At 37.1% G+C, this 23248-nt stretch overlaps 2 protein-coding genes across 3 annotated transcripts in view; both read right to left on the bottom strand.

Moving 5' to 3' along the window:
* The window catches only part of LOC127946442 (vascular endothelial growth factor receptor 1-like), a 29994-nt gene extending 21579 nt beyond the window's left edge, over positions 1–8415 (bottom strand). Inside the window, 3 exon segments of the mRNA XM_052543025.1 lie at positions 635–846; positions 4858–4954; positions 7995–8415. Of these exon segments, the coding sequence (XP_052398985.1) occupies positions 635–846; positions 4858–4954; positions 7995–8052 (367 nt within the window). The 5' untranslated portion in view covers positions 8053–8415.
* Positions 8416–9208: 793 nt separating this feature from the next.
* LOC127945995 (suppressor of tumorigenicity 14 protein homolog) lies at positions 9209–21322 on the bottom strand. Of its 2 annotated transcripts, XM_052542257.1 has the most exons (19): positions 21119–21322; positions 19651–19825; positions 18468–18595; positions 17191–17258; positions 15670–15860; positions 15447–15569; positions 14863–15082; positions 13974–14116; positions 13767–13864; positions 13495–13604; positions 13258–13391; positions 12846–12950; positions 12665–12763; positions 12093–12206; positions 11733–11852; positions 11432–11615; positions 10810–11081; positions 10215–10351; positions 9209–10140 (listed from the first exon to the last, which is right to left on the bottom strand). In XM_052542257.1, exons 1-19 carry the CDS (start codon positions 21203–21205, stop codon positions 9973–9975), a joined length of 2676 nt encoding a protein of 891 aa, XP_052398217.1. In that variant the 5' UTR covers positions 21206–21322; the 3' UTR covers positions 9209–9972. The 2 variants fall into 2 exon arrangements, with proteins under 2 accessions (XP_052398217.1, XP_052398216.1); XM_052542256.1 differs by lacking the exons at positions 18468–18595; positions 19651–19825; positions 21119–21322 and having other exon boundaries at positions 15670–15855; positions 17191–18311.
* Between the last annotated feature and the right edge of the window lie 1926 nt (positions 21323–23248).

Genomic DNA, 23248 nt, shown 5'->3' with positions numbered 1-23248 from the left:
GAAATGGTCAGTGAGATGGCCAAGCTATTAAACAGATTCCAGTGTCTTCACAAATTGGGTCCTCCCTGGAAATCGGGTGTCTGTTAGGACCTAAAGCGATCCTAGCTATGAATGGGGATTTCTATATAGCGCTTGATTACAATTCCTACAAAATAACGCTATATGTTATAATAAGCATTAATGTCTGTTTTAAGGCCCGTTCACACCAACAATGATGACTATAATGCTAACTACAGCATAACTATATCAGCGTCCACATCTACATTTCGTTTTAATGTCCCGCTTTAGATTCTCAAGCTCTTTACAGTCAAGTGAATTCTGATTGGCTGCCATTGTTTTTATCGTTCATCAGCTGGGAAAAAAAAATTCTGAAAGTGATTCCAACAACATTGTTTCACTTTGTCGTTATTGTTATAGAATAGTTGTAGTTTTCGTCCTTGGTGTACTGTTATTAGGCCTTTAGTTAGGTAATACTACATAAAATGTTACCATTACCCTATCAACCCTTATAATATAACTTTTAAATGATAGTTGAAGACTTGATGGAGACATGATTTCAAAGAAGTGGCCAATTTGTCAACAACACCAGAAGGAGAGGGTTTAAAAGTTCCAGTGTTCACCTGAAGCATCTTACCTGTGATGTAGACGTACACAGAGGTCTGTTTGCGATGCTTTTGGCGGTACCTGCAGCGGTAAGAGCCAGTGTGTTGAGCTAAAGCAGGACTGAGCATCAGGCGGCTGCAGTATTGGTTATTTTTCTTCCCGCAGCGAGTCTCTTTTATCTGCGTGCCGTGGTACACTTTCGGGACGCCTGATGGCAAAACCCACTGGAGCTCCCACCGTCCTCTGAAACATTAAGGAACTTTATACCTAATGGTCTAAGATCATCACGTCATTGTTTCAGAGATCGACATGAAATGGTGTCCAAATGTCTGAGACCACTTATGAAAATGTATGAGGCGCCGTGTAGGATTTAAATCAAACTTCGCTTATCAATACATACATAAAACACGTGCATATACACCTATAAATTACTCGCATATACATGCATACTACTGAATGTTCAAAAATACATATATAAAAAACACGTGAACACTAATATGAAATCGATACCAATACATATAATGTTAGCAATGTATGCATACACACTTGTGAATAACTTGCGTATACATATAAACTTGACACGTGCATACACCTACAGACACTCACATATACATATTAACTTGATCAGTGCACATACACCTATTAAACACTCGCACATACATATAAACTCGCTGCATACAAACACAACTGCACATACTCGCACATACATATAAACTTGATCAGTGCACATACACCTATTAAACACTCGCACATACATATAAACTCGATGAGCGCATACACATCCATAAAACACTCGTGCATACATAAACAATAACATTTACTAACGTATACAGTTCAGATGAGAAAAACATGTACATGTATATATGCGAGTGATTTCATATGTGGATGTGCGTGAATTTTCAGTATAAACGGAAGGCATTTCAGTGTAAACGGAAGGCGTTTCAGTTTAAAAGGAAGTCGTTTAAGCGTGTACGGAAGTAACCTGTCTAAATACCGCATTTGCAATCATGGACCGGGATTGTGCTACACCTGAAGCATTTTGCGGAATGTTCTTTTTTCGCCCACTATTATAAGATCAATTACCATCAGTTTGTGTTGCCTGCTCACCTGCAGTCTCTGTCTGCAGTCAGAAACACAATCTGAATCGCGCACTTTGTTTCGGCCTTCGAGCCCTGGTGGCATACAAAGCATCAATAACACGCAAACGATGCGATCATCCGCCGGCGAAGTTCACGGACCGTGATATCACACTTGTCAGTGGTAAAGTAACTGGCAGTTTCGATCTAGAAAAAGGTGAGAATTTCACTTCTATGCAATCTTCACGAAATAACTTCCAAACGCTATGCAAGTTAACGTTACACACACACACATACACAGAGGGAGAGAGAGAGAGACAGTTTTGCCTCTAGTTAAAAAATATAAAATGTGTTCCCAACTAAGTCCCACTAGTGAACTTAGCCATTTTCAGAATTAAGTGTTTAAGCTATTTGCACAGAATCGGAATATCATAACTTCATAATATAGTGAGTATGTTTGCAAATATTTTGAACAAAGCAAAATAAAAGCGATCCATGTGTCATACAGATCTATCGTGGCTGTGTTGTCACATGACAAGCATGACGCGTCGCCATGGAAACATTAAGGCGGTACATTCTAAAATAACGGTCGCCTAAAGAAACTCACGCTGGGGCTCAGCTAGAATATTTTAAACTCATGTGCGAAAGGGTTTTATTTCTGAAAATGGCTAAGCTATTTCGTGAAGATTGCATAGAAGTGAAATTGTGAAATTCTCACCTTTTTCTAGATCAAAACTGCCAATTAACTTACTGCTGACGAGTGTGATATTATGGTCCTTGAACTCGCCGGTGTTATGAAATGTTCAGTGTCTGAGATATTTGGTGTCATTGAGAATAAAGAACTATATATAAAGACTCATATGCAGTAACAACTATTTAACTTTTTTTTTCTCCTTAAAAAAGGTTTCACATGGAAGTGCATGAGAGCCTACAGTTCATGTGGAGAATGTTTGTTTGTAATTAATGTATATGTTACAAATCAGCAGAGTTTGATACTTGCACTTCTGCCTGTTATTTTGTTCCTAGTTTGCAGAAGCTCTTCTAATGGGGGAGACTCATTCTCAAGTTATATATGAGCCACTACTGCACACATACATGAAGACATGGGTAAACCCAACCTTCTCAGAATTAAGTTTTTTTTATTATCTGATGCAGGGGGTGGTGGATGTGTACTTTATCAGTGTAATAGTTAAACATCATATGCAAAAAAAAAAAAAAAAAAAACTTGTTTGATACAAATTTTGTATTATTAACCAGTTTTAAAGTTTTACTACATTCTGTTCCTGAAATCCACAATTTTGAAATCAAGATAATCAAAGGTAATCAAATCAAGCACGTCCTAATAAAACATGTTTCGTGAATAAAGGGTATTGTAAAAAAAAAAAAAAAAGAAAAAAAAAAAAAAGAGCATGGTCTGTGGACAATTCATCTCAAAGTGCACCACAATTCAGTATATGATTAAAGACAAAAACAAAGTGTATAAAGACATTTTACAACCTTTTTTTAACTATAGAGTACATTTTATCTACTAAATGTATCAGTTTTGGGAAAAAAAATTTTTTGATCAAGAATCTTCCAGTTCATATGTGTGTATATATACATATAACATTCCGATTTCGTTTTGTTATTAAAAACTTTTTTTTTTTGAATGACTGAGCAAACGATTAGGAATGACACAGATCCCTGTCCATAATTGCAAATTTGGTTACTTCCGTTCACACTTAAACGCCTTCCGTTCACACTGAAATGCCTTCCGTTTATACTGAAAATTCACGCACATCCACATATGAAATCACTCGCATATATACATGTACACATGTTTTTCTCATCTGAACTGTATACGTTAGTAAATGTTATTGTTTATGTATGCACGAGTGTTTTATGGATGTGTATGCGCTCATCGAGTTTATATGTATGTGCGAGTGTTTAATAGGTGTATGTGCACTGATCAAGTTTATATGTATGTGCGAGTATGTGCAGTTGTGTTTGTATGCAGCGAGTTTATATGTATGTGCGAGTGTTTAATAGGTGTATATGCATGGATCAAGTTAATATGTATATGTGAGTGTCTGTAGGTGTATGCACGTGTCAAGTTTATATGTATACGCAAGTTATTCACAAGTGTGTATGCATACATTGCTAACATTATATGTATTGGTATCGATTTCATATTAGTGTTCACGTGTATTTTATATATGTATTTTTGAACATTCAGTAGTATGCATGTATATGCGAGTAATTTATAGGTGTATATGCACGTGTTTTATGTATGTATTGATAAGCGAAGTTTGATTTAAATCCTACACGGCGCCTCATAAAAATGTTTATATTTTGCATTTTACTAATTAAAGACATTTAAGCTTTACTAGCATTAAATGTGAGGTCAGATCAGTTAACTTGATTTATGGTTGACTTAAGAATTCGTTTTTTGGTATTTAGATTTTCTTTAACGACAGCATCATGCAAAGTGCATGAAAAAGCTTTTATAAAATATGAGAATCATGTTTCAGCATGATTTGAGAGACTCTTGTGTATAAGAACTTTTTTTACAAAGGAGCTAATGGTCAAATTAGATTTTTGTTAAGTGATCTAAAATAGTGCACAATATTCAATATTTCTGTCATATAATAAAAACAAACAAAAAATTATCTTTAATTGAAGGTTTCAATCAAATAATGAATCATATTTTCAGTGTGCTATCAGGATTTTAGGCATGACCAAAGGTTTTTCTCCATTTCTGTCAACGATGGAGTTCCTTTGCCACAGTCGCCTTTGGTTTGCTTAGTTGGGGACGCTTGACTGATTGCACAGACACTACTGAAGAGAGCTGAACTTTAAAAAATTACTGTTTGTTCTTGTCCTCTTACATTATTGACAAACTATTTTCCTGTTTGCCACTTTAAAGCTGCTTTAAAACAATCTGTATTATATGAAGTGCTATACAAATAAAGGTAACTGGATTTGACTTGACTGTGCAAGGCTCATTCTCATCTTTTATGTTTGCATTTTACAATCTCTCACTACAAACTTTTACTTAGTATTTCTACATTCCTCCTGACCAAAATCTGTATCAACTCTGTTAATCATTATGCCATATATGACTCATCAAAAACCTCATGATCAACTTTTGACCACTTCCTCCTCCTTTAACCGTGAGATTGTGTGACACATCACTCACCTGCAGTTTAGCTGAAGTGTCTGATTTCTCTCTATAATAAGCTGCTTTTCAGTAACATCCAACACTGGAGAACTGAACCTCCCTTTTGTGTCTGTGTCTTTAAGACAGAAAGCAGAAAGACATGTTAGAAGTTGCTGAATAATAAGTTGTGAAGCTGAAGCTTTAAAGAGTGAAATTAACCACATTCAGGTGATAAGAGTGATAGTCCAACTTACATAAAATATGACTATGCTGCCCAAAGCTATAGAAACAGACTCACAGTTCCTGCTTATACTGATAGAGTTATATTTTAGATGCCTCTGAGCACAGCACTGCTTTTTCAAGTCAACTGAGTATTGTTCAAAGGTACTTGAGGATTTTACAAGTCAATGTTTGTACATTACATAGTTTAACTGAATACAAATCATCAGAAAAAATCACATTACTGATGTGGTGTAAAAAAAAGTTTCAAAATACTACTACTACTAATAATAACAAAACACATCCAGTTCTTTTATTATTTATATATATATATATATATAAAGTCAGATTCTGAGCAAGTGCGACACTAGTTTTAAATGATTTTTTAAAATATATATATATTTTTAAACCTTATTATATTCTACATAAATACATGCATAATGCCTATTTAATTCTATTTATCCGATCAATAAGACATCACGTACAGTTGAACATTAAATGAACGTTACGACTTTGTATTTTGTAGTGAATAACAGTCCTATAACATAATTTACCATTTCCACGTGATGCTGTGACATTAATAACCTATTTAATATGCAGAATCACATGTAGCCTATTGTAAGCACAAGTACACTATATAAAAACAGTTTTTGCATACAGCAGTTTTTCAGCTATTTCTGTTGCTTAGAAAAAACACTTAATTGTGGGTTAAGGTGACACATAATTCAATATGATTTTAAACATCTCGTCTCCATGCTGACGTGACTATACAATGCAGACCGCTCTCACTATTGTTTATTGCTTTTAAAAAGCTTACAGCATCATTCCATTATTCACACTCTATGCGCAGACCATGTACCGTAACATTTAATAATGTATCGTGATTAGACCAATGAAAAAAGAAAGCAGGATTCAAGCACTTTTTCCCACAGCACGTCCCGCATGTGATCCAGACAGGCTTGTTATCAACCGCTCCACACACGCTGAGGTCCCGTTTCAGAAACTCTCATCAAGAGCGCCTGGCACTAATGACGGGATAAAAACCTGCCGATGTCAACTGAATAAACGCTAATGAACCAAAGGAAATAAGGTTAAAGTTTAAAGCGAAGCACGTAGCCTATATGAAATACATTTTCAATGAACAAATGTAAAATATTGAACAAAAACAAGAAATGCATGTTGTCGCACATGCTTTAAAATACGTTTTTTTTTTTTTAGAAAATTAATTTGCGTAATGTTGCGCTTATATAGTTAATTTTTCAGTCTATCATTTGTCAAGGTATCCCAAATTGAAAACAAAAATACAATAGCTTAAAGACATGCTTTGTGTAAAACTACACCCACTGGGAAACTATTAAACATTCAACAAATTCGCAGTCTGTGTCACGTGCTATTCTAAATAAGGACCAAGTAAACATTCTATAGCCTACAAGGAAACTATTTTTTTGATAAAGAGGTTCTTCGCTAAATCGTTAATGTGTTGCAAATACACTAAACGAGAACGGCGCATTTAAAAATGCAGTTATAATTATAATTATCCTATCATTTGCATGAATGCATTTATTACATATGTTTTTTTTAACAGTGGCATGTTTTAGTAGTGCATTTAGCCTAGTTTGTATCATTTTTAGGACTCTTTCTAAAATACAGCAACCTAATTAATTTTACAAATAATTTCCCCCACATAATATGCTTAAAACACGCTTGGCCTTTAATCAAATTCAGTTTTTTTTCCCATGCTGTGGAAAAAAACTAAAGCACTAATAAAGCACTAATCATCAGGCACTGAGGACAGTACATCGCTTCGCCCCTGCTTCCTCCCCTTGGGTCTGTTTTAGCTATAACACCCTGATTAGCGCTGGTTCCTGCCTCACAGTGGTCATGACCCCGAAGTCATTTATATTAGAACTTCCATTTCACAGTCATCAGGCTCAGGAAATAACGCACTCTCTGATTCAACTGGGGCCAAACATTAAAGACGGATGTCAAGTCAGAGCAGAGAGGTCTCTACTACCAGAACAACTTGTCCTGCTATGGCAGGCCGATTTTAGCATTTATTTCTTAAAACTAATGTCTGTTTTAATAATAGTACTTATTTTATATTATTATTAATAAATAATAATATTTGTACATTATTGTCTCTCTGTAACCCTACGCATTTTGTCTATCGTCCAAATAACTTATTTTCTTTGTAGCGAATTGTTATATACATTTTTATTGTATATTTTTATTACTTTTATTTTATTAATATAATCTGTGGTGCCTTGATTTTTTTTTTTTTTTGAGCACTGTTTCTGTCACCAAAATAATTTTCATGTGTGTATAAATATTTTGGGCAATAGAGCTTATTCAGAATCTTTTCAATTTTACTACTTCATTAAATATGTTACCAGATCATTAGCATTCCTAGCATTCCATATAGCATTCCTAATCACGATAGTTAAAAGTAAGCCATTTATTTTGTTCTGTAATTTTTTTTCCAATCAAATGTTATTGGGATATGAGTTATTAGCCATTCTTTTCATATAAGTCGATCAGACTAGAGTGATTAATTGTATATAGATGGTCTATTAGTTGCACAGTTTGAGTCATTTCTAGTAATAAAAACGAATATGCTAATAGTAACATTAAATATATAATAGTTCGTTTTAAATTATCAATGTAAATGTTAAATAGGCTTGCCATAGTCTTGTAAAAACAAATTGTAGCATATCTGATTTTGCGCGTAATTTACGTTCGTTTAGCGCGTAATTTTGGGTTTCTGCAGTGCGCATTATTACCAATTAGGCATAAATACACAATAAATAAATAAATAAATACCCCGCTAACAAGTTAATATGTTCATCCAAAGTTAATGGATGTCTTCTCATAATGAAATGTACATGATGCGCTGGGACTGAGCCACACTCACACAAATGAAAACTGATATTCTATTATAAAAGTAAAGTACAATTTACCTTTAGTCAGAACACGCCCTGACAATCCAAATATCATCACAAATAATATATCGAACATTCTCTTGGTCTTGCTTGAGGTCCTTTGCTTGCAGATGAACACCTATGAAGGAAAGACTGCAGATCCAATACTCCAGAGAATCAATTCACCTTACAACACCAAACTCCTCGAACCCTGCTTTCACATGAACTACAATCAACCTCGGTATTGTCCGGTGTTTAAGAACTCTTGAAGTAGGAGGACCACGCATGAATTCCAGTTAAACTCTTGCCCATTAGGACCGCGGGCTGGGATTTATTCATTTCCCACTGCCACCGGAGCTTCCGTGACGATCATCGACACACCCATCCCCGGCGACTGACGTGCCCTACAAGGGCCCGATGTACTGCACCGCTCGCTCCTGTGTCTCTCCTCCACTTCATCAGTCATATCATTAATAAACAAGCTTGTTGCTGTAAATCCAACGCTGTTTGAAGTCATTCCACCCTTGCAATCCTTAAAAGAGGAGAGTAAATCTATAAGGGGACACAACTGAAGTTTCTTTCAGAGAGACTAGGAGTGAAAAAGAGATACTAGAGAGGATCAAAGGAAATTTAGGTCGTGCAGCTTGAACATTAACAATGCAAAATATAGAAAGTTAATCAAAATAAACAGAAAAGTCAGTAATTAACAGAAAAGAACAGAGGAAAATTGTATTATTTAATTGATCTTGGTTCTATTTCTTTGAAGTATAACCTTTGTCTTTGTTTTTACTAAAATTCCTCTGGAGAAATAAAATTAAAAATGGACACAAATGAGAAAACTGGTGTCATTCAAAAAGAGTCAATTCATGTGGATAGCATCAGAATCTGACGAGAAATATTTAAGAACATCGAAATCTCTCATTTTAAATCATTTTGAACATTTGAGCACAGTTGTCACAATAGTCAAGATGAAACGTTGTCAAGATCTCTTGAAAATCTCAAGGTGAGAAAAATTCAGCATTTGTCTCTGAAGAAAATGCTCTTGAAAAATAAAAATAAAATCAGTTTGAAAAATTAATCTTACTGCAGTCTAGGAGGCACAATTGAGACTCATCTGTGAGTTTTCATACCTCTAAATACATATTACATATATATAACAATGATTACATTCAAAGAAACAAGTAACATTCAGGCATGAATTACACTTAATTGAAACATGCAAGTACTTAAAAAAAAAAATCACAGACAGGAAGTAATATAGCACCTCTTTTTAATATAGCTCTATTTTTCATATACCTAATATAAAGTATCAACATTTGCTCAGTTTTGACATTTACATTTGGTTTTCTGGTATACAGATCATAATGTATGCATAACTAAAGAAATACCGAGTAAGATGTAATGTCAAATCACGACCAGTAGAGAGAGTCTTAAGGGCTGCCACTGCTTTCTCCCAATAAAGAACAAGCCAGCAATCATTTGTGATAACAAAAACCCATTAAAAACATGCATAACAGTAACAATAATGACTAAAATCAATGTTGGTCATAATTTCAGACATGCGATCATTTTCACAGTTGGACATATTTAAAACGGACCATGAAGTGGAGGGTTTATATCATTCTTAAACAATGAATGAAAACTAATATTAAGCCACTGTATGCAAATAACACAAATCTTACCAAGAGAACTCTTTCCACTGCAAATAATCTTCTCAATCTCTACACTAGTAGTCCACTGTCGAGGCTTTATAGAGTACAGTTGGTTTGTAGGTGGTTCATATGACTTCAGGGCATAAAGAATAACAGAGGGAGGGGAGTGATGCTGCTTACAGACCATGGATAGAGGTTTCAAATGCTGAGCAACAGGAATTGGTGGAAAATTGCTTCCGATGCAGAGGTGTTGATGTTTGCTATATGTCTGGGAATCATGATGGGCCGGTGCACCTCGGTCACATGCAACTGAGCATGGGCCAATCACCTGTTCTCTGGTGTGAATATATGCATGCGTGCATAAGTCACACCTGGCCTTTCGTCTGCTGTTGAATCCAGTCTGTGAACTTTATGACACGTGTGTAAACTCCAGGCCGGTTCTGTCTGGCGCAGCCCTCACCCCAGCTCACAATGCCTGCTAGAAACCACCTCCGGCCACGTTCCAGACACACTAAAGGTCCCCCAGAGTCTCCCTGTGCGAACATAGACGTGTATATATGAAGGGTGAACACTGACAAGCAGTGAACACAGAAGCACACACACTAACCTGACAAGCATCCACTCCTCCTTGAATGTTTCCGGCGCAAAGCATTCTGGGAGTGACCGCATCATCATACATTTTACTACAAGTGTTGTGACTGATAATGCTAACAGTGGCCTCTTGCAGCAATGTGGCCAGTTCACCTAGAATCAGAAGCATTTAGTTTAAAGCAATGCATTTGATGGCATGAAATAGTGCTTGCAACAGTTTCCTTGTTTAATCTGACATATTTCTAAAACACTTCTGCTGATATAAAAATACTTAAAATATGAAAATAAATTCATTTGTTATTAGTCTGGCATGCATATTGTAATCATTTTTAAATAATTTTGCTCCCTAGCAAATATAAGTATATTTCTTGTAGTTTCCGTTCACCAACTAAGATGGGTGGGATATCTAATGTGTGACTTTGCCATTTTGATGGGGATCCTGGGGATTTTTTTCAGTGGGTGAATCAAAGATGATTTCTTTAGAATGCATTTTTCTCATATTTAGTCATCGTATGAATCATGTGTTTCAAGACAGTGTTGCTAATGTTGCCTTGCTTCAACTCAACAAGAAGTAATTGTTTGTCCTGAATGAGTTTCTACACGTGTCATACCTTCTTCTGACAGAACGCCCCATCCAGTGACAAAGCAGCTGGTTCCGGAGGTGAAGGCGTGAGAGGGGGCAGGAACACAGACGGGCTGTATCAACTCATTGAAAAAGACAGGGGCACTTAGTTCTAAAAGGGCAATGTCATAGTCGGAAGTGAATTGGTCATATTGCGAATGCAAGACAATTCGGCGGATTTGTCTGGTGGCTGCTGCATTGCTGACCGAGTTCATAACTCGCATGCCCATGTAGGCCCTCCATGATCGCGCATCAGAATACCTGCCAAAAAATGAGAAAACACTTTATAGCTGGAGCCTCAAATATTTAGGAGTCCTAGTGACAACAGACTTAAATAAAACACTGTTTTCTATCTTAATATATTTTAAAATGTAATTTATTCCTGTGATGCCAAAGCTGAATTTTCAGCAGTCATTACTCCAGTCTTCAGTGTCACATGATCATTTTCTTTTCAGGATTCTTTGTTGAATCAAAAAAAGTTCAAAAGAGCAGCTTTTATCTGAAATAGAAATCTTTACTATTACTAATCACAATTAGTAACAAAAATACTAATATCTAATACCGACCCCAAACGTTTGAACAGTAGTTCATGTGCCTGAATAAAACCTCACTTGATTGCATCGGAGTCCTGAAAGCAGTGAGCTGCAGAGACGAGCCAGCGGCTGGCCACCAGAGATGCCCCGCAAACATGACCATAGCGCTCCATTTGGAGGCTGACCTGCCACGGCCATGAGCCTGCCTGGGCATCCGTTCCACCCACAATCTTTGCCCTCTTCCTGGGTTTTGTGCCACAACCTACATGCACAGCACGGCATTTGTAAGATTTGTTATGCAAGCAAAGAATCTGCATGAAAAATGGAACCACCTATAATAATAAATTGAAGTAATTTGTAATTCTATGAGAATGCTCACTACAGCGCAACTCATCTGAACCATCTTTGCAGTCTTTAATTCCGTCACACTCCGGGTTGATCTTACTCAAACACTTTCCACTGGCACATTTGAAGGAGGAAGGAGAGCATCCTTTTGAAACTGCAATGATCAGAGAGATAGAATACTCTGCAACACTGATAAAAATTAAAGAACTGGAGGACATATGAGCATTAATGACATATGATCTTTGTGATTGTGTCATTGTTCATGTGTGTTTGTTATGAATGTGTTCAAACTGAAATCCATGTGGCTTGATTGTCCAAATGTGTTTTTGGGCCAGTAAGCATGGAAAGATGAAGAAACAGAGTGGAACGGTTAGGTAAAGTGGGTTTTACTCACATGCTCTTGTGCAGTTGAGTTCATCACTGCGGTCTTTGCAGTCCACAATCCCATCACACACTGAAGCTTTGGGGAGGCAGATTTTGTTTGAGCACATATGATAGCATTTACCTCCTAAAAGGTGGGCAAATTGAACACACACACACAAAATAAGAGCCTGATAAACAACAAAAGTTGATGGTTGGTTGAGATATTGCAGGCAAAATAGTAATTTCAATAGGAACTGGGGATTTTCAAGTTAAAATTTCCCTAAATGTTAGTCAAGCAACTTCGCCTCACTGAGCAGCAGAAAGCTGCTCAAATTGAAAGTGACTCATGTGTGAGCAATGCTGTATACATCTCTACGCTAATAACAATGAACCAGTTTTCGCACACAAACTTTCGCTAATGTGACCACACATATATTCAGTACATACACACCAAAACATAGGCAGATCTTACCACAAACTCTCTCCACACATCTGTAGCAATGAAAATAGACGTCTCTGAATATCAGTGAATCCAGGAAGACAGGAATTGTGCGTGCTGAAGTATTTAATCTTCTTAAGGATTAATAAAAAAGACATTCTTACCACAGTTATTCTCTTCACTGCTGTCACCACATGCGGTGTTACACTGGTTGTGTGGTCTGCACTGACCCATACAATAAACTTCTCCTGGTTTACATGTGTCTAATAACAGTAGAACAGTGTTAAATAAGACAACAATGCTTGGCTGAAAAGAATGCATGGAAAATCAAACTCATGCACTTACTGCATTTGGCCTCATCCCGTCCATCAGAACAGTCTTTTTCTCCATCACACACTTTCCTTAGAGGAATACACTTGCCATCTCCACAGCGAAACTGCCTCGGACATGCTAATATCGGATAACGAGCATGAGCATTGCTTACTGAAGTATACATTTGTGCTTTTATCAATTAGCTTATAATTCTTAATAAAATAATGCAATGATAGGTTAAGAACTCTTGGGCCTCAAAGTAATTTTCAATTTCTATTTTTCAACAAATGGTTAGTTTAAGTTAAGTTTAACTTTCAGAAGTCATATTTGTTATTAATACCCCGGTAACTTGGTTAACAATAAATAAAGTTACTCTTTTAAAAGATAAAAAAATAAATTAAAAACACTTTAATATGCTTTTCCTAGAAACCACAAAAGGACTCACCACTTTCAGGAGAGAAGGCCCTGTAGATCAGGTAAAAACCTTTATGGGTCAAAGACTCATCCGAGTGAAAGTGCAGCAGGACGGGTGAAGAGTAGATCCTCTTTCTGCTGCTGTCCCCAATCGGGTTACAGAGTCTGTGGAAGTGTAAGAAAAACAAACATGCACACAAATGCACTAGCAGCTCAGCAAAAACACCTGATATGATTCTAATGAATACGTGGATGACATGACACTTACTTGACGCCACCTATTTCCAGCCAATCTTTTTCGCAGGTGCTCGAGGCGGGTGAATCCTGAATGTCTAGCATCACAATGGTCACAGAGAGAAGGTATCCCGGCAACGGAGCCTAAAAGAGAAACTAGACTCTCAATGGGCGCACTCTTACACAAAAGCATCCTCGTCTCAAAGAGGAAGCATCCAGGCCCTGAATGGGATTCATAGTGCATGCATGCTAACACTGGGCAAGAGGCTCATGGGATACATGGGAAAGCCTTTAGCCTTAGCTCACCCTGATTTTCCAGTTACAGTCCACATTTGGAGGGTAGTAGGCGGGGTAGTAAGGTGACGTCACCGTGCCGTTCCACGCAGTGAGGAAACCACCACATTCTACAGAAAAAAGAAACTGTGACTCGGAACCAAAGAATTTCTAAAACCAGAGCAGAATAATGACTAAAATGACAGCAGCTCGTGTTGACCGCCAATTCACACTTCACACCTGTTTTGGGTATAGCCTGGAAATAAGCTTTGAAGATGGCTCCTTGCCTCTGACGATTGAAAGAAAAAGTGACAAGCATGACGTTTCCAGAAGATGTCAGTTTCATTACAGGGGATGTTCCTGATATTGGCAGACCACACCATCTGAGAAGAAAAGAGATTTTAACTGAGGTTGAGGGAACTATGCTATGAGACTGACAGTATGAAAAGAAAACTGCATTTATGGATAGATTGGAGAGGATCACATCCTTTTGGACAAAGAAAAGCACCATATGTTTACATTATTTGTATACTCCAATCTCATTTGTTATGGTATTCGATTTAAATCATGCCATATTGTGCCCACATGTCTGGCCATTGACATCTAACCCGGTGCGCAACATCTTGATGTGACATATTTGAATTTTTTATGAGATTTGAGAGCTATACCTGAGGTCTTCAGAAAAATGGCTTAACACTGATAATCATAAGAGCTGTTTCTTGAGCATCGAAAATATTAGAATGATTTCAAGGACCATGTGACAAAATGTAATAATATTTCACAATACTAATGTTTTTACTGCATTCTTGATCAAATAAATTCAGCCTTAGAAAAATTTTTTCAAAATATCACTGAGCTCAAACTTTAGTACATTCGAGTACAGTAGTAATGAAGTTATGAGGAACACTTTTATAGTGCTTTTTTTTGGCAATTTTTAGAGCTTAAGAGCTTATCAAAAGCTATTAAAAAGGATGGAGATTCTACAAAATATCTTTCTTTGTAATCCAAGATAGACCATTTACATTTTTTTTGGTGCATTAACCACCTCTGAATATTATAAGTAAATGAATAACACCCCATGTATGCAAATGGACAAAAACGGATTTTCTCTAAGTGCTGTCCCACTCACCTGGCGATGATCTTGTTCTGAAGCGGCAGTAAGAAATCATAAGCGGACAGCTTGTTGGCAGCGCAGCTTCCTGGTGTCGCCCCTTGAAGTGTGAGGATGACGAGCCGCACAACGTGACCGGATGGCACCCGAAGCCTCCACTGGTAATACGGCTTCTTCGGACTGACAAGACTGAGTGTGCGATTGTTTCCATACTTAGCGTACAGGTCAAAAGACATGGCTGTTAGGTAGATGAGAGTAAGATATGAACAAAATGAGTGAATAAATCAAGAATACAACCAAAATAATGATTGTAGGGGAGTTTTCATGACAGATTGATAGTATGATAGTGATAGTACACTGTAAAACCCGCCTGGTTGAAGGACTTGCATGCAGAGTTTACTCAGAGGATTAATGGGACATGGTTGCATTTGAATTGCCTTACCTATGCATGAGTTACTTGTGTTTTTCTTCACTCACTGTATGATGTATCATGGAGGATACAGAAGAGCTTAGTTTAACCAACATTTGGCAGCTCAAATGAGTCAGTGTGCATAAATCATGTGAGTAAACTCAACAGGTTTTACAGTGTATTATGGTTGTACCCTGCAGCCCCAACTGCCACTTGCCACTCTGTAAAGAGTTTGGGTTCTTTATTTTTTCCGCTTTGTCATCAGAATCGTCATCATCTTCATCATCTGCATCACCACTGTCATTTGGATTCAAACCTTCAGACACAGGAACATACGTTAAGCATGAAATGTAAATGAAATGTATGTTTTGCGTACTTCAGAAAGGACAAAAACAGAGGGATGAAATGCTCTTAACCCAGCAGACGCAGTGTGTCCCCGTCCCTCTCCATGTAGTAGCGTTCCTCATTCCTGCTGAAAAGGACCTTGTTGGTTCCAGGTAGACGCCGTTGCAACCGTGACGGGTTTACTTTCCGGAGTTCCTCAGCAATAGCGGGAGGAGCAGAGAATTTACTCCAGTAGTACACACAAAGACCTTCCACTCCTTCACTGTCATCAGGACACATGACTTTTAACAAGATGCAAACAACTAAAACTGATTTCGTTTGAGTTCATGGGCTTTAAATCTCAGTCATGCGCATCAGGGGGAAAATGCATATTTTAACAGGGGCCAAATGTATGACAGAATCAGACCAAAATAATGATGCTGGGAAAATGAGTACTAAGTTTGCAATGAGGCATCATACCTACACTGCTGTTAAAAGTTTGGTGTTCATAAGATTTGTAATTTTTTTAAAGAAGTGTCTTATGGCATTTATTTGCATTTAGATGCAAAATAAAATTTTAATAATTAAAATGTAATGTATTCTTGTGACGGCAAAGCTGAATTTTCAGCAGCCATTACTTCAGCAATCAGTGTTACATTTGAAACAGAAATCTTTTGTTATATTATAAATGTATTTACTTAATAAATATTCATTATTTAAAAAAATCTTTTTTGTACATGAAAGTTTATTAGGTGCACATTTAAACAGGATCAGGGGGAACAATGCATGACAAAGTCACCCTAAAAAGGCCTTCATTCAACATTCAAAACTACAAGGAAAAACACACACTTAGTATTCTGCACATTTCATATAGGATTGAATTGCACCAGATGAGAGAATAAAGGCTATTGGTATGCTGTGCCAGCACTAACAGACTATGGAGAAACAAGTGCACTGAGTACAGCAGATGACCTCAAGTGACCACATTAGAGCAGGACTGGCATACAAGTGAAGTAAATCACATTAGAATTGCTACTTGTACCACTGCTGAAACTGCCAGCAGACATAACATCTGCATGAGTGAACAACAGCTGTGACTATAAGACAAACTGCTGGAGATGTTGGAAACTAAAACTACAACAGAAATAATATATATATATATATATATATATATATATATATATATATATATATATATATATATATATATTTCTGTTCATTGAAATAAATCTAAAATATAAAAAATATATATACATTTTTAGATACATTTTAGATAAAGTTTGAAAATTGATCATCAAAAGGGAATAAAATAAAACCAATAACAAATATAACACACGCACACACACACACACACACACACACACACACACACATATATATATATATATATATATATATATATATATATATATATAAATAAGTTATAATATATATATAAGTTTTTTATTTGTATAAAATATCATGCAAATTTTTTTTTAAATACCATGCATAAAATGTTGTTACTTTCTGACGGATATCACTGCAATAGATGTCTAAGAAATCACAACTGTTTCTAAGAACCCTAATCTCTGCAAAAAACATACTGTGATATTAGTGTTCATGTACGAACTCACCTAAATGCAATAATTCCTGAGTGCTGATAATACGAGCTCCATGGTGAAGAATCATACAACTCTGAGAACTTAGATCCGCGGCACATCAACCGAAAGGAAGTAAAGAGATGATAAAGACAACATAAAAACAAAAACAATTATCATGACAAACATCAGCCGCTGTTCTATTTCCATTCTCGATCTATTTCTGAAAACCGTAAACAAGCCACTGATAACATCTACCAAGGCCACGAAGTTTCCGCCCGGTTTAAAAGTATTTTGAGACGTCTCAGTGACATCAGAGCTACGGAAGGCGTGACATCACTGAAGAAGGTGAGACATCAGTGGCCCAGGCGAGACCTGCAGCCTTGGCACAAAAGCACTGTTCTTGTGCGATTGGCTTTGAGCAACAAGAGCTTTGGGCAACAACGGCGCCATTGTCTGGAGCTCAATGTCATCTCGAAGTGCTGGATGGAAGGGGCGGGCAGTGACTTTAGACTGAGTTTTATTAGTTTTTTTTTTTTTTTTGATCACACTTCCAAGCCGTCACTTCTCACAATCACATTCGCTCGAAATTAAACGGGATTACAGCCATGACACAGGTTACATTTAGGCGAATTAGAGCATCGCGCCGGACGAAAATTCAAACTTGGCCAGTTTCCTCATCGGCCTCTATTAATCTCGCGCCTAATGCAGACACAAATGCCAACCATTCCCATGATACTGTTTTTTTTGGCCCAGTCTTTCCTGCCCTCTCTTTCGGTGCCCTAAATCCTTACTTTCTCTCTCTCTCTCCTGGCCTACTCTGTCCCCTGGTCTACCTTTCTTTTCTCCGCTGGCTGCAGCCTCTCAGCAAAGAGGTACAGAGCATCTGATTGTGTGTGAGGAAGCTCACAGACAATGTTTTTATTGAAGGACTGCTCTTCCTCTCACTCAGCCTGCCTGGGCCCTGTCCCTCTCACAAACACTGTTCTTGTCCTCGGCCCTGAAAAGCCGCGGTCCTCTGGGAGTCGGTCTCACCGCACCACCTCACACCGAGCCGGGCTCCGGTTACAGCTGGCTTTACATTTAAGAGGGCCACGGAGCGGCCGAAGACTGAGCAGAGCCTGCTTTACATTTAAAAGGGTGACAATGAGGAACGAGCGCACCACTGGACCTGCAGCTCTGGCGGACTTTGGGTTTGAAAGTGCCAGGGACGAGCATCGTTCCTTGAGTGGTCTCTGGAGAACGGCCGCATTCCGGAGAGATCACGGAGAAACCGGCAGCACAGAGAGACCGTTATGTATGTTTATGCTTACGTAATGGCTTAGCGCCTGAGACTGGAGGCGGAACTGTGTAGACGACGGGTCTGCCAGGTCTGGGGAGAAGCTGAGGTTGGAGAACTCGATGCTTCCTCCAAGGTAAAACACTGAGAGCGATGGAGAGGCTGCAGGAACAGGAACACACATATTAAGGGATGATACATTCAGACTTTCAAAAAAGTTTAAATGTTGATTAACACAATGAACAACAGCCCCAAAACATATCTGTACACTTTAAATGTAGGAATACAGTTCAAATCATGTGACATTTATTTTAAGAAAGCACACAGATACCTTTCAATCAAAAAAGTTTGTAATGCTTAAATAATAGATACACTACGAATATTAGAGGGTCAGTAAGTTATTAATTAAATTAATAATTTTATTCAGCAAGGGTCCATTAAATTCATTAAATTGATCAAAAGTAACAATACATTTCTATTTCAAATAAATGGTGTTCTTCTGATTTTACAAAAAACATAAAGCAACTCAACTGTTTTCAACATTGATAAGAGTAATAAGAAATCACCAAAATCAGCATATTAGAAGGATTTCTGAAGGATTTCGTGACACTAAATATTGATGAATGGCTGCTGAAAAATCAGCATTGCCATCACAGGACAAAAGTACATTTTTAAATACATTACAGTTGAAAAACGTTAATTTAATTTGTACTAATATGTCACAGTATTACTGTATTTTTAATTAAATAAATGCAGTTTTGGTTAGCATAAGAGATTTCTTTCAAAAACATTCACAAATTTTACCAACCCCAAACTTTTAAACATTATTTAATCACATTATTTAACAATGATTGGAACACTAAATCCACTAAACTAATCTTGGGATCCTTTAATTAACAGTAAATTCAAAATGAAATAATTTAGTCCTGACAAAAGGACTTTTTGTCATATCCAACACAATGACATTCATACATTTTTATAGTGTGACTTTAGTATCCAAAGACATGTCCAAATATCTTTTGATGATCACATATATCATATGAATAATAATAATAAAAAAGCTAGCAGCTCAGTGTATTTGCGCAGCAAACAAAACAGGAACATTTTCAAGCTCCTTGTCTCCTTGGACAGCCAAAAATGAGAAGCTTGACTAGCTATATTAGAACATACCAGATCATAATCTCAGCATTCCTCTAAAGCAGAGGGTCTTAACTTACATGCAAGGAAATGGAGAGTCAGTGCAATGGCAGCCGAGAGAGGGAGGAGGGGGGAGACTCTCAGCGCCCACTTACTCCATGCCCCACAATCTGCTCTCTTGCCCACCGAGCTCTTGATGTCAGACTCGCTGCTAGATGGACTTGACGTCTGGGTGGGTTTCGTCACAAAGTCCTCCTAAACAGAATTTGAGAAACTTAGCCTTAATGTCACTTGGTGAGACAGCATACTACTCTTAGTCATGATCACTATCACAACCTTTCTGTCACCCTACAACAACCTATGTGTCGTATTTAATTGGCTTCCTGCCGGATCATTCTAAACATCTTTTCATTAGGAGGAAGGGGTCGCGGAACTAGGATATCCTAGTGGGATTCCCCTGTGGAGGCGCACAAAGCGTAATTTGAGGGTCTGCTTTCCCACGGCCCCTCTCAGCGGTGTCAGCACTCCATCTTTGACAAGCACATTCAAGAGACTATCAAAACCAACGTTTAGACACAGGCAACCCGGTGGTCAAACTAAAAGGTTTAAATCTATTATAACTGCTAAAATGTAAGTTTGTATAAGAGTGGGGAGTGTTGGAACAACGGGGTGAGTTGGAACACGTCGGTTTAACCAATAAGGAACTGGAAACTCTTGAAAATAAAGATTCAAAAGGGGGTTTTTACAGTGACAACTTTTCAGTGAACAGTTATTTTTTCTTAGTGTGAACCATTTTTTGTTTCTTAGTGTGAAGAACACTGTACAAATCTAAGGAAACTTCTTCCACAATAAAGAAGCTTTTAAAGAATGGAAACGGTCCATAGATGACAGAAGTTACAAAACCTTTGAAATTACAAGGCAATTCTGAAAATGCAATTCTAATCTGAATTAGTATGTTCTTTCTATATATAACATCCATGCAAGCTTTTCATCCATGTGTTTTACAAAAATGAAATAAACTAATACCTACAATCACGGCTGATCAGACAGATTGTAACACTTTCCATTGTAATTCTTTTGGACCAATAGAATTCTATTCTATTGATTTGTGTATTTTTAATTTTTATTTCCATTTGCTTTAAGATAAAATGTGTTCTTAAAATGTGTAAAATTAGGCGGTGAAGCAAATTCCATTATTTTCATTTTATTTTCTAATTTTCATTTTAATCATACTAAATAATATTATTCCCGTCTTTACCTGCTACAAATTAAAATACATTAATTAACACTATTCCCGTATTTATCTGCTTCAAATTAATATACTTAATATGGGATTAACAAAGTTTGATACATAACACTAAAAACAGATATACATACATAGGCTACGTTTGGACAATGTTTTCCTCGCATAATAGAATTACATATTTTTTATAAGTACGAATAAATACATTTGAATCAATTATAATTAAAACGAGGCAGTAGCCTAATTGTATTCGCTCTAGTCGCGCGGCATCCGTGCGCGCGCGTTGCTGATGGAGGGTGTCCTACCTGTGCAGGTGCACCGGCGGGGGCGCAGGCTCCTAAACCAGAGACGCTGTAAACTTCGCAGCTTCTGTTTTGGGGAAAAGTCCTCATGGCCCGCTCTCTTATGGCTCCGATGCAGCGATACAGAACAATACCTCGGGCAGACAAATCAGCCCGCAAACGAATTGCGATCCCGGAGAAACCCGACCTGAGCGGGTCTGGCGCTGCTAGCAGTCACTCTCCGTGCCCCTCCGCCAACAGGTGCTGCACGGCACCCAGCATGCACCGCGGCACAAAGGGAGCACTATGAGCAGGTACAATCCACACAGCCATCCGTGCGACAGAAATTGTGGGCAAACTTCTCCCGTGGTGTGCGTGTGCCATGGGCCACAATGGGCAGTCTGATGTTACATGATTAGAGCCTCATTAAATTAATCGCGGAGAAGAATGCATCATTACAGCGGTCCGTCTACTGGGGATGAAAAACATCAGCGCATAGCTAAACATATCAGGAGTCGGTGTGGATGAAATATTCCGTTGTTTCCCCCGTGTATCACGTTACGAGCCACCGAGGCGTGCAGCCTGAGAACAAAGTGGACCCAATATAGTCTGCTGCACACTGTAGTGATGACTAACGATTCCTGGGCAAAATTAGGACATTTTCCTTTTTATTAGAGTATTTATCGAATGTGTCCTTGATTTGGATGGGGGTGCTTTTATTTTAAAATCTCAACGCTGTAACTATTTTCAAATAGGCTATATCTGAGAAATATAGGCATAGGCTCTCTCTCTCTCTCTCTCTCTCTCTCTCTCTCTCTCTCTCTCTATAATTAAAATTACATTTATGCATTTAGAGACTTACAGTGCATTCAGGCTATCAATTTTTACCTATCATATATATATATATATATATATATATATATATATATATATATATATATATATATATATATATATATATAGCCTATATAAATTATGCTTGTGCATATAATAATGTGCCTGCTTCCATGTCTGTTTGACCGATAAATGAACGATTGAATGAATGAATGTTTCTTAGCAATAAGGCAAACACTGTAAAAACACTATTAGAGCACTACTTCATATAGACTATTATTAATAATTATCAATCATTATTTGACATTATTACCATATTTAGCTACAAAGTAACATGTTTACCTTTTTAAAAAAAAAAAAAAAAAAAAAAAAAAACCTCTCTAACATCCATTGGGTCGTCCGAGTCATTTTTTTTAAATGAGAAGCTCAGAAACCCCTAATGGTTGTATTAACTATTTTGAGTCGGAAGATGGCACCAGTGAGCTATACCGATTTGGCCTGAAAGACCGCGGTTTACCGGCTTACAGGTGCCACCGCCGGCATGTTGCCATCATAGACTGTATAAAAACAGACATGGACAACGGTGAAAAATCCAGTTTAGCGTCATTATCCAATATATTTTAACCCACCTAAAGCCGACGCAACTGACCAATCTGAGATAAGAATTCCACAAATGTGTGTAATAAAACAATGAGTGCTGTCAAATGATCAATCGTGATTAATTGCATCCAAAATAAAGGTTTTTGTTCACATAATATATGCAATATGTACTGTATGTGTGTGTGTGTGTGTGTATATATATATATATATATATATATATGTATATATATATATATATATACACACACAAACACTCATACATGTATATATAGGTTAAGAAAAATGTTTTTATATATATAAAATAGTTATACTTACAGATTATATATGAATATATTTACATGTAATTTAAAATATGTACATGGTTGTGCAATTATATATAAAAATAAATACACACTACATAAATACACACTACACACATATATTATATAAACAAAACACTTTTATTTTGGATATGATTAAACGTGATTAATGTTTGACAGCACTAAAAACTATTAATATTATTTAATAATTAAGTTTTGTTCATTTTATATGATAATATGATTATATTTTAGTACTAACCATGCTGGGGAAAAAAGCTGAAACCAGCCTAAGATGGTTATCTGGTGTTAGTTGGTTTAAGTTGGAAGTAGCTGGTTCTAGCTGGTCTCCCAACCTGGGATGTGTTTCCAAAAAGCATTGTTAGCTAACTCTGGTGGTATATTCCATTGAACTCTACTGGTA

The sequence above is a fragment of the Carassius gibelio genome, chromosome A24 (genome assembly GCF_023724105.1).
Source record: "Carassius gibelio isolate Cgi1373 ecotype wild population from Czech Republic chromosome A24, carGib1.2-hapl.c, whole genome shotgun sequence".
Lineage (NCBI taxonomy): Eukaryota > Metazoa > Chordata > Actinopteri > Cypriniformes > Cyprinidae > Carassius > Carassius gibelio.
Note: the sequence above shows the minus strand (reverse complement) of the source record. Positions and strands in the feature narration are given on the sequence as shown.

Excerpts from the sequence above, each read along its gene's own strand:
- LOC127945995 (XM_052542257.1), bottom strand. The coding sequence starts at position 21,205 with ATGAGGACTTTTCCCCAAAACAGAAGCTGCGAAGTTTACAGCGTCTCT. Across the intron at positions 18,596-19,650 it reads GACTCTCCATTTCCTTGCAT|CCTCTCCATCGCTCTCAGTG; the intron begins GTAAGTTAAGAC and ends CTGTTCCTGCAG. Across the intron at positions 10,141-10,214 it reads GAGGAGTGGATGCTTGTCAG|GGAGACTCTGGGGGACCTTT; the intron begins GTTAGTGTGTGT and ends ATGTTCGCACAG.